General features: G+C 56.0%; 5 protein-coding genes across 5 annotated transcripts; 2 read left to right on the top strand and 3 right to left on the bottom strand.

Annotated features, from left to right (window-relative positions):
- Window positions 1–239: 239 nt before the first annotated feature.
- Window positions 240–1,097, bottom strand: SCHCODRAFT_02482306 (uncharacterized protein; the record flags this gene model as incomplete). Its single annotated transcript, XM_003036302.2, has 2 exons — window positions 240–326; window positions 381–1,097. The coding sequence occupies 2 exons, from the start codon at window positions 1,095–1,097 to the stop codon at window positions 240–242; spliced, it is 804 nt and encodes a 267-aa protein (XP_003036348.1).
- Window positions 1,098–2,282: 1,185 nt separating this feature from the next.
- On the top strand, window positions 2,283–3,040 carry SCHCODRAFT_02462607 (uncharacterized protein; the record flags this gene model as incomplete). The annotated part of the gene is made up of 3 exons (XM_050342626.1): window positions 2,283–2,501; window positions 2,550–2,790; window positions 2,844–3,040. Coding segments are annotated over 3 exons (657 nt in total), but the record flags the coding sequence as incomplete, so codon positions are not given.
- A 2,859-nt stretch (window positions 3,041–5,899) lies between these two features.
- On the bottom strand, window positions 5,900–8,293 carry SCHCODRAFT_02559126 (uncharacterized protein). Its single transcript, XM_003036303.3, has 8 exons — window positions 7,798–8,293; window positions 7,310–7,646; window positions 7,101–7,256; window positions 6,889–7,045; window positions 6,680–6,837; window positions 6,570–6,627; window positions 6,251–6,519; window positions 5,900–6,198 (listed from the first exon to the last, which is right to left on the bottom strand). The coding sequence occupies exons 1-8, from the start codon at window positions 7,917–7,919 to the stop codon at window positions 6,004–6,006; spliced, it is 1,452 nt and encodes a 483-aa protein (XP_003036349.1). The 5' UTR covers window positions 7,920–8,293; the 3' UTR covers window positions 5,900–6,003.
- An 817-nt stretch (window positions 8,294–9,110) lies between these two features.
- SCHCODRAFT_02603954 (uncharacterized protein) lies at window positions 9,111–11,340 on the bottom strand. The gene is made up of 10 exons (XM_050344072.1): window positions 11,297–11,340; window positions 11,153–11,243; window positions 10,941–11,103; window positions 10,301–10,848; window positions 10,079–10,240; window positions 9,936–10,022; window positions 9,753–9,881; window positions 9,578–9,703; window positions 9,388–9,527; window positions 9,111–9,335 (listed from the first exon to the last, which is right to left on the bottom strand). Exons 4-10 carry the CDS (start codon window positions 10,838–10,840, stop codon window positions 9,197–9,199), a joined length of 1,323 nt encoding a protein of 440 aa, XP_050202579.1. The 5' UTR covers window positions 10,841–10,848; window positions 10,941–11,103; window positions 11,153–11,243; window positions 11,297–11,340; the 3' UTR covers window positions 9,111–9,196.
- On the top strand, window positions 10,991–11,992 carry SCHCODRAFT_02742177 (uncharacterized protein; the record flags this gene model as incomplete). Its single annotated transcript, XM_050347165.1, has 4 exons — window positions 10,991–11,055; window positions 11,103–11,341; window positions 11,396–11,500; window positions 11,549–11,992. The coding sequence occupies 4 exons, from the start codon at window positions 10,991–10,993 to the stop codon at window positions 11,977–11,979; spliced, it is 840 nt and encodes a 279-aa protein (XP_050202578.1). The 3' UTR covers window positions 11,980–11,992.

Raw genomic sequence — 11,992 nt, 5'->3', positions numbered from 1 at the left:
ACAACCTTCGTGGAATTTCAGACATGTCAATGGGGTTTTCTGAAATAAATTAACGAGAAGGAGTGTGGTACAGGGCTAGGTCGACTGAGATAATATACAGTAGGGAGTGTGGGACAGCTGAGGTCAATCAATGGGCGCGCTATAGATGCAATTTGGTCAGTGAGGGGACCAGGTCAGAGATGCAGGATGGTCAGGGATGCATGGGGAGGGTCGTAGGCGTCTAGAAGGTCAATATGGATCTAGTTGTGCTTGGGGACCTTCTTGTTCTTGCGAAGGCCACTGATGGTGCGGATCCTGTTCGTGAGGCGTCTGACGAGGGAAGGTTTCTGGCAATCATGTTGGTATGCGTCGTCCAAAAGAAAGAAATACCATCTACTCACCTCAACGGGCTTCGGCTGGCTGGGCAAGCAGGGCACCGAGAACGTCACGTGCCGCGTCTGGAAGCGCGGGTTCTGCGGCGTGTCGAACAGGTTGCCGCACGAGCGCGCGTGCGGGCCGCGCATGTACATGTTCACGTTCGGGTGGAACGCCTCCTCGTCGGTGTACCGGAACAGCGCGTTCGGCGGCCCCGCGGGGCGCGTCTTGCGCGACGGTGTGGTCGGGCTCGAGCGCGAGGGGGTGGCCGGCGACGGCGTGCACGGGTGCGACGACGTCGTGAACGAGTGCCCCGAGTTCGAGCGGCTGGGAATCGGGCGCGAGCTCGCCGTCGAGGAGCGCGTCAGCGCGGGCGTGCTGCGCCCCAGGCTCGAGGAGCTCAGGTTGCGCACCCTGGCACGTTCCTCCTGGCGCGCGCGCTCCTGGAGCGCGTCCTGGTAGGAGAAGAACGCGGAGGTGCGGTGTCTGCTCGTGCACTTCGGGAAGAGCGGGAGTGGCTTGTTGACGTTGGGAACTGCGGGGATGCTTTCGACTTCGGCGAGAAGCTGGGCCTCGCGCTCGCGCTCTTCGAGCATCTTGCGGTCCGCGTCGCGCCGCTGCTCCAGCAGTGGCGCAAAGAGGCGCTTGCCCTGCGAAGCTAGAGCCTGCTCGTGCTCGGAGAGAAGTTCCGGAGGAACGGGGCTGTGGCGCGAGGGGGTGACGGGAGTTTGGGGGGCCAACATTGCGGTGAAGAAGTAGTGAAGCTAGATAGCGGTGGCGAGGGTGTCGACGAGATCGCTCTGGGGCTGTGTGCAAGTCAACGAGGGAGAATGGAGAACGACAAGCGCTCTTTATATGTTGCCACGGCCCCGACGCGCGACATAACACTGTAGAACATAAACATGACTGTCAACGACATACCCAGCGGCAGGCATACCCATTTGGGCCCCAACCTGCAAGGCGCGGATCAAAGCAAAGAGCCGCGCCACATATCCGAAATCTTGGCGCTATATAGTGTGTATCTACCCATAACCGACTGCCCGGTTACCCCGTCGGTTACCCTGAAGACAATGGCGGGTTACCTCGGGGGTAAAATACACGGTGACCCTTTGTGTGTACGCGTGTCCGGTGTGATGCGGGGCTGCCGGCCGGCTTTGTTTGTTGTGTGATGAGGCGGCTTTGTTGGCCAAGGCTGTCCCTCGTGTACAAGCACTACCAATGGAGCTTTTAGCGAATGTATTCTATGTGTACGCCTTGAGATGATACACAGCGCACTCAGTTCATCTCAAGCTGAAGAAAGCCTCTCCGGAAGTCGAGACGCGCCACGCCTCCCCGTAACGCCACATATTTCCCAAACCTGATCAAAAGCGCCGATCGCGGCTTTCGTGCGTGCACTCATGCAGCGTTTGTGCATCGTCAGCTATAGGACAAACATGAGTTCGCGCGTTATCTGCTTTCGATCTCCCTCTGTGCATCAAACACACTTCGGTGGCTTCTGCGAGCTAAGCAACACAACAAGACGCCAGGCAAATACTCGCCGACTTTGTTGTCGAGCCTGAACAATGAGTTCAAGGATTTCGAGGCGACAAAAGCTTGGTGTGTATGTTCAAGCTTACTTAAAGGCTCTCTCTTATGCGCTTTCAGCCTCTTCGTCCCCCACCCCCCACTTTACGCCTGCGCAGGCTCGTATTCGGGCGATGTCCGGCCAATTTGATCCTCTGCCAGCTGCGAAGCGCCAGAGAGTGTCGGCGGACCCACTCCAATGCAGTAGTCCACAAGCACCATCAACAAGCGCCGCTCACTCAGATTCGGCGTCGTATCCCACGCCTCAATCTGCCACTCTCATTCAAGCTTACCCGCACCCTTCCGCCGCGTCTTCGATTCTGCTTGAGACCATCCAGCCTGACCTCACACCTGATGAGATCAGCGAGACGCACGCCACACGCACTCAGATGCATTACGCGCTTAAGGCGGGGAAAGCAAGCTCAAAGAACTACGACCGGCACGTCGCAGCGTATGAGCGATACTGGCCCCAGTATCAGTTTGAGCGCTTACAGCAGTCTCCCGGACTTCCTCCCGTACCTGCGCATCCGATAACCGCTACCAAGACCTCCATATTTCTGAAGTATGAGTGCAATCGTCGAAAGGTATAGTTTTATCACTTTACTGCTGCAGTGATTGACATGGTATGATAGAATACAGCTGATAGCGGGGATGGAAGCACCGTCGGCATCGAGAGTATCAAGCAGTGCATCAGCGCACTCGAGCATTACCGCTTCCACCATCAACACGAACCCGCTTACGCTCAATGTCCCGAGGCGCAGAAACCATTACGAACCGACGCGCGCATCAAGCAGTTCGAGATTTCGAAGAAAGCGAGTGAGCCCGAGCGCATCATGACGGGGCAGAAGGCGAAGGCGACGGGGACTTCATCAGGTGAGGCTGATGATTGAAAGGGTTTCGAACGAGCTGACATGAGCGACTGATAGACACGTACACTGTCGAGGAGTTGAAGCGCAGCTCAATGTGGTGCTTGAAGGGGCAAAAGACTGTGAAGGCGCTCCTATTAGGAGTCCGTGACCGATGCATGCTCCTTCTCTCAACGAGCACCGCCTTCCGAGGTGACAGCACGCGCTCGCTGCTATTCTCCGACGTGAGCATGCGTGATGTGCCCATGCCTGAGTTATCCGACTACACCTCGAACACGACTGCTGTGATTGAGGTATGCGCTATCATCCTCCCTTTGGCATTAGCTAATTTCCCGGTTTCTAGGCTCTAGTTCTCCTTCGTGACCAAGGAAAGCATAATCAGGATGGACGGGTCGAGGAACATGGCGCTTTTCGCCACCGCGACGTAGAGCTTTGCTGCGTTGGAGGCACAGCACTCTATTTCTTTTCCCTTTTCCATATTGCCGGCCGTGAAGTCCCTGACTTCGCCCCCGATTATGCGGACTCCGATAGTGGCGACTTTGGTCGTCGCTCCTGGTACGCTCTTCATATGTTTCCTGGGCGTGAGGGGGATGATTCCAGCATGTCCTTCAAGCGTGTGTTTCAAAGTATCTGTCTATTCGACTGTTTGATTGCTGACTCCTACCCATAGAGCACCTGAATCGCGTGAATCACCTTCAAGCAAGCAACGAGATCATCATCTCGTCGAAGACACACGCGGGCCGCAAGTTCACTGTCAAGAACATTCGCGATAACCGGGCATCGCAGTCAGAAGCTAAGGCGGTCGGTCGCTGGAGCGAGAGTGGCAATGGAGCTTATGATCGTTATGATCGCTCCCTTCCGATTCAGGGGATGCTGGCTGCCGCTAGCTTCAATGGCCAGCATCCCGAGGCGTACATGATCCCACGCAACTGCTTAGGTGCGTCAATTCACTCACTTTTGGTTTGACTCGTGTTTAATCATCGCCTCAGAGCCGCCCCGCGAGCTTATGGCTCTTCTATTTCCCTGGGTTGAGGAGGAGCAAGAGAAGATGAAGGCTCGGCGAGAGGCCCGAGGCGCCCTGGCTGACGACTACGCTCTCAAGGGGTTTCTCGATTTCCTCATCCGTGCGCGCCGAATCTTGCTCCAAGATGCGGCGGTTCTTTTCACGAAACATCCAGATTGCGGCTTTTTCAAGTACGCGCCTTTTGACAGTCCCGTTTTCCGTGACTTTGCTACCCAATCTACTCGTGCCATCCTCGACGTCGAAGCGCGCTTCCGGGAGAATATGAAGAATCTCCCCGCACATGTTGCGGCGACCTTCCGTGGCGTTGTCAGCAGCGTTGGGATGGAGCAGCAGTTGATGATGAACCAGCTCGACATGCGCTTCAAGGCCATGGAGTCCATTCTGGGTCAGGTTCTCGAGAGCGGCATGGGCAGCACTCGAAAGCGCAAGCGGGAGGTGCAGAGCTCCAGTTAGTGGCCTATCCTTGTTGTCGTGACTATCTTACTCATTCTTTTGCAGTATCTATGTCCATCCTGCCTTCGACGTTGCCCAGCAACAATGCGTTCATCAGCTCGGATGTCGGTGGTCATGCAGCTCCAGTAATGACGCTGTTAGTCTCTGCACCTGCCTGCACACCGAGCTCATGCCCCCAGACGTCGCCCACTCCATCGCCGTCGGATCGGTGCCCTCCAAGCGGTCCAGACGCCGCACATCCAGCAAATGCTCTGGACATCTTCAACCCCGGCGTTATCCTTCGTCCAAATCCCCCGGAAAGCCACCCTACGCGCAGTGCTCAAGAGGCCGCTATGATAGAGCTGCGCCGCAAGTACGGGGAGGAGCGAGTGGGGCAGCACCAGTGGGATTGGGTGGACTCGACGACTTCCATGCCATCTCGCTTCCTTCCACGCTATCTTTACGCTCGTCGCAAGCGTACTGAGGATGGCAAGGAAGTGCCCCTCTCTGTGGACGACATCTGGCGGGAGCATGTGGTGGGCCTCGATGGCCGTCTATCTATCGCTCAGCTGAACGATGGGTGGGGTGGATCCTGGAAGCGCAATGTCGCGAGCGAGAAGTCCGAGGGCTCGCGACGTGCGAAACTCGTTGGACTTGTGGAGGAGCTTCAAAAGCGTCCGAATTGGACGTCAGCATTGGCTCTCCAATTTCTGCGCGAACACTATCCAATCGAGCATCAGTCCCCCTTCCCTCATCTCCGATCCACTCGCAGTTTTATGGAGTGGCTTCAGCGCAAAAAGGACCACAATTACGCATCTGTAGTCGAGTCTGCCTCTCTGTATCATGGTAGTACTAATTAGAATACAATGAGAATCACTCGGGAATTGCTACCATTGTTGGCGATACAAGGGTCTAGGGAAATCTGCGTACGTGACTTGTTGATTGGACTTCGCAATCTCGTATCGTCGTGGCAAAGTTTGATTAACCTAACAGCCTTACTCTGCTTCAACCTCTTCCTTCCGAAGCAGGGAGCATATATAGATGAAATATATGCCATGAAAACCTTCAGCATGACCATACTCGCTCATTTTGGGGTGGAGCAAGTCCCGAGCGCGATCGCTCTCTCGCGAACGTGGGGTGTATACGCTCTCTGCAAACAAGTGTGTATCTGCTCCCAAAGGAGGGCGGGGCATATCCGCAGTCAGAGGAGGAGGGGGGCGAGTATCTGCCCCCAAAAGAAGGTAGGGCGGGTGTGCGGAGGGCATGAGCGAAGGAGCGGAGGGAAGGTCGGGCGTATATGCTCTCTAGAATGCAACGCTCATGGCTGAGCTGCGCGAAGCACACGAGAAGATTCACCTCGAACTCCGACTCGAGACACAAGGCGAGCGCGCGAAAGGCAACGGCTGCCATGTTGGATCTGTAGAGCAGCTGCTGCTTCTCATTCGAGAGCGCAATTTGCTATGTGTGATCAACTTGTCGGCGTCGGGGATGGTGGGGTCCGCGCCCGCGTCCTTGAGCAGCCAGCGCACAACATCGATCTAGCCCTCGTGTGATAGCGTGCTCGCCGTGCGCAATTCGAGGGTCCGCGGGTGATCATGTCGAGGAGGCGGGTACCATTGTCGCGGAGGGCTTCCTCTTCAGAAGAGAGCTTCGGCACTTTGGGTTTCTCAGTGGGTGGTGTCATTAAGCACTAGGAACATGTCAAACCATCGCAGATTACAAGTACAAGATACATGGATTAACTCGAGTTGAAGTATCTGGGAGCTACTCCCCTCCGACTTGGCGTAGCAAGGCTAAAAAGCCGAGATGGCCCTTCCGCGACGTGTCTTTCACCGCCTCGACAACATCCGGGTGATCAGCATATTCTCGGTAGAGCCTGTGACCTTCCTTTGCGGCCAGACACCAGGTTCCCTTGCGCGAGAGGGCGTCCCAGACGTGGTACGAATATATTTGCCCTTTCTGTACGCACATCAGCACACTACATAGCCGAGATGAGCGGGATAGTACGCACCGAATGAGGGAATCGTTGCCTGGTAAGCTCGTTAAGGCACGACACTGCGAAGGCCCATTGCTGAGCGACACCCGCATACGGCATCTTCGTGTCGTGCTTCTTCGTCATCACCTCGTATCCGGCCCTTTTGCTCACCTGATCACGAAGCCAGTCCTTGTCCCGACCTGCTGCATCTTCATCAACTACAACGCGAGACTTGCCTCGTTGCCGTAGTTGAGGCATCGTTCGCATCCCCGGATGAGAGCTCGAATAACGCTCTAAGGTTTCGACTGGAAATTTGGTCAGTGGTTGTGCCAGTTCGGAGTCTGTGGGTACTTACGAGCGGCGTCAACAACAGGTGTTGGCGCGCGGCGAGGGATTGGAGACGTAGGACTCAGCTTGAGTACAACAATTAGCTTCGAAAGCAAGATAACAGTAGCGTACACTCACGGGCTCAACATGAAGGCGGTACACAGGCCGCGCTTCATCGACGAGTAATTCCGCTTCGAAAATTGAGGCCTGGTCAACCGGCGATGCAAGAGCTTGGAGGATAGCAATCTTGTAGGTGTCCTTGTCACTGCGGGAGTACGAAAGCTTGAGGTTGCTACCTGAGCACAAGTGAGCTTCCGTACGGCAAAGAAACTCAAAGGGACACATACCACGGATCGCGCTCGCCGTCTTCTGGATTTCTCCGATGATCTCGTGCCAGTCGGCAACTGCGCCGCCAGCCAGGTTGCGCACCACGCTAACCGTAACCTTCACCAAGTCGGGAAGGGGTGCCGGGCTGCGCTCGTCGAGTATGTACAGCGTGAGCGTCTGTTAGGAGAATGAGCTGTACAAACACAGCAAAATCGATTGTTTGTTCACTTACAATTCGCGCGGGAGGGAAATCAAAAGCGTATAGGTTCTCAAACGAGAAGCCACCGAACGAACTTTGATCGAAGTTCCCTAAGAAGTTGCTCGCATGCGCGCTTGCGGAGCTTGCGCTCTGGCCCTGGTGCAATGACGGCTGAGTTGCAGCCGACAACTGTCAAGATTTGTCAACGAAGAGGGACACCAGAGCAGCAGCAGAAAGCGTACAAGCGAGGGCGAGGAGCCGAGTTCCTGGGGTTGCGAAGCGCCGGTATGCTGTGAACTGATAGGCGCCGAGATTGCTGTCGCTAGCGACGTGGAGGGGGGACTTGCGTTCGTATCGCTGCGTCGTGTTCGATTTTTCTTCTTTTGCGTCTGTACACCGATCCCGCGATTGAAGACGAGCTTGGGCTTCCGTGTCGTGAATCCATACGTCGGATTGGTGAGGAGTTCAATGAGGGCTCGTTTGGGTGCCTTGTTGAACTTCAAGGACGGCGGCAAAGGCGCCTTGAGATTGTCGAGCTGGTTCTTGATGAGAGCTCGGAGCTGAGCGACTTTGAGCGGTCTAGGTTCAAGAATTCGCTGTCAGCATAGTCTCTATGGAGTATACGTGTGATGCGCCGGTAGGGAGGCATGTGGGTGAGAGAGCGGAAGGGAGGGAGGGAGGCAACGGGTGAGGTGTACTCTGCAGGAGTGCGTTAACAACAGGAACTCACTTGAGCTCGTCTGATTCGAACCCTCGCACTTCGGCTGGCGAGGTGGGGTTCTCTGAGCCGGCGGCTTCCGCGCCCGTGTCTCCTGGCTGCTGTCGAAGGGCACACGTCGGTGTCGCGCTCATCGTGGTGGAGACTATTGAGCTGGGAAGGGAGTGTGAAGGAAGATGCAAAGGAGGGAAAAGGGGCGGTGTCCTCTGTCAGCCGCGAGCTCGAGCGTCCCCCATTCCCGCACAGCGCGGCTCGAAAATGGCCAAAAGCGCCAAACGCGCCAGAGCGCGCAGCCTCGTTCTGTCGCGGTTCGCGCGTTCGGGCGACACCTGACGCACCTTTGGCGTTGCCTGACTCAGATCGCCGGCCGAGGGGATGACGGCGGGTGGGCTGGGCGCGCGGCGGCGCCGGCGATAACGTCGATCAGCATGCCGGGGGAACCGACGGAAATTGGGGGAAAATCGTTTATTAACGACGCGGAGGTAAATAGGGAGCATGTGGGTCGGGGAGGCGCGTTCGCGCCATTAGCGTCGCCCGCAAGACGCGGGAGACGCGGTTGGCGCTTTCGCGCCTGCCTAACGAGGAACAAAGCCCCGGGGTAACCGAGAACAAGCGCCGCGCGCCAAAATCGCACCACACGTGCTCGTAACCCGGTCCAAGCGGGGGTTGCCCGGACACTTTTCATGTTCCGGTACATGTTGTTATTTCCGGGATGACGCCCCGCACTCAGCAAGGACGGCCATACGCGAGCGGGACCATGGAGGTCATTTGGAGTCGCGCGCTGCGCAAGACATCGAGAGATCCCCAGGTCTGTGTACAGTGTAGCGTACGCGAGCTCATCGACGGGTAGAACTAGAGACCATGCAGTGTCAGAGAGATAGACAACATGCTTTAGAGCAAGGAGTGCGCAGCCTTCCACAGACCAAGTGAGTGCGACGCGAGCCCGTTGACTTTGCGTGACAAGAATGCCATCAGCGAGTCGGTCGACGACCACAATCATTCATCCCGACGGCCATTGCTAAAACATGCGGAGTATACGACACTGCCACGAAGGAGGCGAGAACAAGGACTATCTACTTTCCCTTTCAGGAAACTTACCCTTACACCGCTAGAGACCAGAATGACGGGCTCCTTCGGATATCGAGCCAAGGGAATTCAAGGATAGCTTGGTGTTGACTTCGTTTTGCAAGTCGTCGACTGTCGTGGATTGAGGACGCTGGACACCAGCGACGTGTGCCTGATCATCAAAATCCGGCGGTAAAGCCCGTTGTGGTAATACTGCGTTCACTCTCCAACGTCGTGTCTACTCAGGCCGTCTTCACAAGAGAGCTCATCTCGAACAAAAATACTGGCAGAGAGTAGCGAGAGAGCGAATTGATTTATAGTAACTACTCCTTAGGTAGATAATGCATTACGAGGCCATGACTCCGGGGCATTCGGGCTCTTCGTCCACCTCGTCCTCTACGATCTCATCCTCCTCCTCGGCCGTCATCGCAAGCGAGCCGATATCGTATGCCTGCCTATCTTTCGCAATGATCTCGTCGATCCAGCTGTCTTTGAGATAAGCCTTGAACCATCGGAAGGAAAGAAAACGGCACTTGCCGTCGCCAGGAGTCGCTCGCCAGGTTCGTCGTCTTGTGTTTCTTCACGAGGTCGGCGACTGCTGCGTTCAAATCTCGCCAGAATCCAGTGTCGCGTTGGCCTGGCTGCATGCTTGCGATGACCGTGGCTGCAGTGTGCCGCTGTAAAAGAATAAGTGGCTATCTCAAGGCGAGCAAGAACTCGAACTCACATAGAGAGCAATGAAAGCGTAGACCTTCTTGTCGTAGGCCGCTGGCCTTGGCGTCAGGTGCACCTCTTTCATCAGCGTCGTGACAAGCTCGTTGAGGTCGAGCTTCATGTCGCATAGGCGAAAGAACTGAAGAGCAAGGTCAGCATCGCTTCGCGCCGGAGGAATAGGGACCTACGTATTTGCGAAATTCGCTTTTGTCGGTGGAGGTCCAGTCGTTGAGATACGCCTCTGTCGCGCCCTTGATGGTCTCGTCGGTGGCAAACTTCTCAAAGCCGAACTTTGACCGCTTCTGAGTGATATATTCCTTGCAGAGATAATGGAGTTAGCACGTGTAGGGGAAATGTTCGAGGACGCGTACCATGCAGTTCTCGACGATGTTCTTCTTGTTGTAGCCCAGCACGAGCGGTTGAGCGAGCATGTGGCGAAGGAGCTTGCGCAAGGCAGCCTGATTATACGACGTGGTAAGCGGGAGGCCATAAATCGAGACACTGAACGACAGACCTTCTGCTCCGGCCGCATGGTGAAGCTTGCCTTGACGAGGTTGTAAGTTTTCGTGGTGTAGTCTTTTGACGCGTCGAAGTCTTGCTCGAGCTTCTGGATGTTCTGTTCGAGGGATAAGATATGGATCATGAGAATGTCGAGCTTCGTATGCGCGTTGTTTTGCTTCAGTGAAAGGCAGGTGAGCATGCGTCTTCAAACACGAATTGCAGGTACAAGGCGCACCATGTACTCCGTGGCTGTTTGCAGAGCGTCCTCGTCAAGGCCAGCCTTTGACGCGGCAAGGATGGCGGCTTGGGCTGAGTAAGGAGCCTCGCTGGGTCGACTTGGAAACGCCGCGGCATCACCAGCAGCGTTGCTTGGGTAGAACGAAAGGCCTTGGGGTTGATCGTACGACGCGAGCATCTCCGACAGGAGGTCCTCGTTCGTAAGGCCGCGCGTTTGTGATGCCTGGCGTGCCATCAAGCGCTGGAGGTCATGATCGGAGAGGGGCATGGGCGAATGCTCATAGCGTGCGCGTGCCGAGGTCCTGCCTGCCACATTGCCAGAAGGCGTAGCACCTAAAAATGTCGCGTGGTCGTCTGCGCGGGAGACCGAGCCATCGTCAATGCCCCGGTCATCAGTTGAGGTGAGCGGTGTCGTGGACGAAGGGGCTGGAAGAGCACCTATACCGCTCTGGCGCGGCAAGGAGCTTGCTTGTAGACGAGCATCCATGCTGACACGCGGAGCCGCGAGGTGGGCTTGATGATTGGGGTGCTGCTCCATGAAGTGTGCTGGCGGGTGGTCGTGAGCAACACGAAAAACTCGGGGTGAAAAATTGTGACTTTCCGGGCGAGTCACAATTGAGGCGAACTTTGTCACGCACGCGTCGTGTCAAACCTTTCCTCGCAACTGAGTGCCACTGCTTTGCTCGGTATGGACTCCGTCGTAGCGTCAAAAAGACGGGCCGCCGGCGAGAGTGCCCTGCGTGCAATCTCCGAGTAAGTCTGGTTGTGTCTGCGAGACGCTTCTTATTGACACCGAACAGGCTTTACGATAGTCAGCAAGGACTCTGCAGCTCACAGGTCACCGACTCACAAGCCATCGAGGGCTTGATGGAGGACGAGCGAGGAAGCTCTCCCTTGCCTCAAGCACAGCCGCGAGACGAGGAACCGTGGCCCTTCAGTCCCTTCATCAGTGAGACACCGTTAGCGGATGCGGCACTTGATGCAGAAGCCGTACCAATGAAGACCATCCATGGGTCTACCTCGGAGACCATGTCAAACGGTGAGCTGTTGATGTGTATGTTGCATTCGAGATAGCGCTCATTGTAAGGTTCAGGAACTAGCAACAGCGAACAGAGTCAGTCGGATGGCGAAGACGACGAAGCTGACCGAAGCTCAGCACTAGCAAACACAACGGGATGTGACTTTGCTGTCATCGCAGGTGGGAGGAAGCAAGAGCGGCGCGTGGGTAAACTGACCGAGCATCCAGACATCTCCGCATCAACCTCGCCTGCCCTCAACACGGTTTGCGGATTGACGCATTGCTCTTGCTTCTCGTCGATTGTCCAGCGGCTCGTACACCTGGAAAATGAGTACAACAGAGTCAACACGTTACTGAAGGCAATCAAGACGCATGATGCAGAGATCGCTGGTCCGGCGCTGACTCCACCGGCTGGCTCTGGCGCCGCATCAAGCAACTTCGCCCCCACCCTGTTGTTGAACACCGAGACAGCAGCCGACCTCAAGACCACGCAGGAGCGTCTCGAGGCAACGCATACGCCCTCCCGCAAGAGACGGAGGACATCTTCTCCCCAGCAGGCATACGAATCTTATCACCTTACTTCCCAAGTACCAACCCCTCACATACGTTCTCTGGACTCTCAGATATGGGACGCGATTATAGAAGGATACGAAGACTAAGTATTCGATGTTG

This window comes from Schizophyllum commune (assembly GCF_000143185.2).
Source record: "Schizophyllum commune H4-8 unplaced genomic scaffold SCHCOscaffold_1, whole genome shotgun sequence".
Classification (NCBI taxonomy): Eukaryota; Fungi; Basidiomycota; class Agaricomycetes; order Agaricales; family Schizophyllaceae; genus Schizophyllum; species Schizophyllum commune.
Note: the sequence above shows the minus strand (reverse complement) of the source record. Positions and strands in the feature narration are given on the sequence as shown.

Excerpts from the sequence above, each read along its gene's own strand:
- SCHCODRAFT_02559126 (XM_003036303.3), bottom strand. The coding sequence starts at position 7,919 with ATGAGCGCGACACCGACGTGTGCCCTTCGACAGCAGCCAGGAGACACG. Across the intron at positions 7,046-7,100 it reads ATTTCCCTCCCGCGCGAATT|ACGCTCACGCTGTACATACT; the intron begins GTAAGTGAACAA and ends TTCTCCTAACAG. Across the intron at positions 6,838-6,888 it reads GACGGCGAGCGCGATCCGTG|GTAGCAACCTCAAGCTTTCG; the intron begins GTATGTGTCCCT and ends ACTTGTGCTCAG.
- SCHCODRAFT_02603954 (XM_050344072.1), bottom strand. The coding sequence starts at position 10,840 with ATGGAGCAGCACCCCAATCATCAAGCCCACCTCGCGGCTCCGCGTGTC. Across the intron at positions 9,528-9,577 it reads ACGCTTTCATTGCTCTCTAT|CGGCACACTGCAGCCACGGT; the intron begins GTGAGTTCGAGT and ends ATTCTTTTACAG. Across the intron at positions 9,336-9,387 it reads GCGAGCGACTCCTGGCGACG|CTGGATCGACGAGATCATTG; the intron begins GCAAGTGCCGTT and ends TCTCAAAGACAG.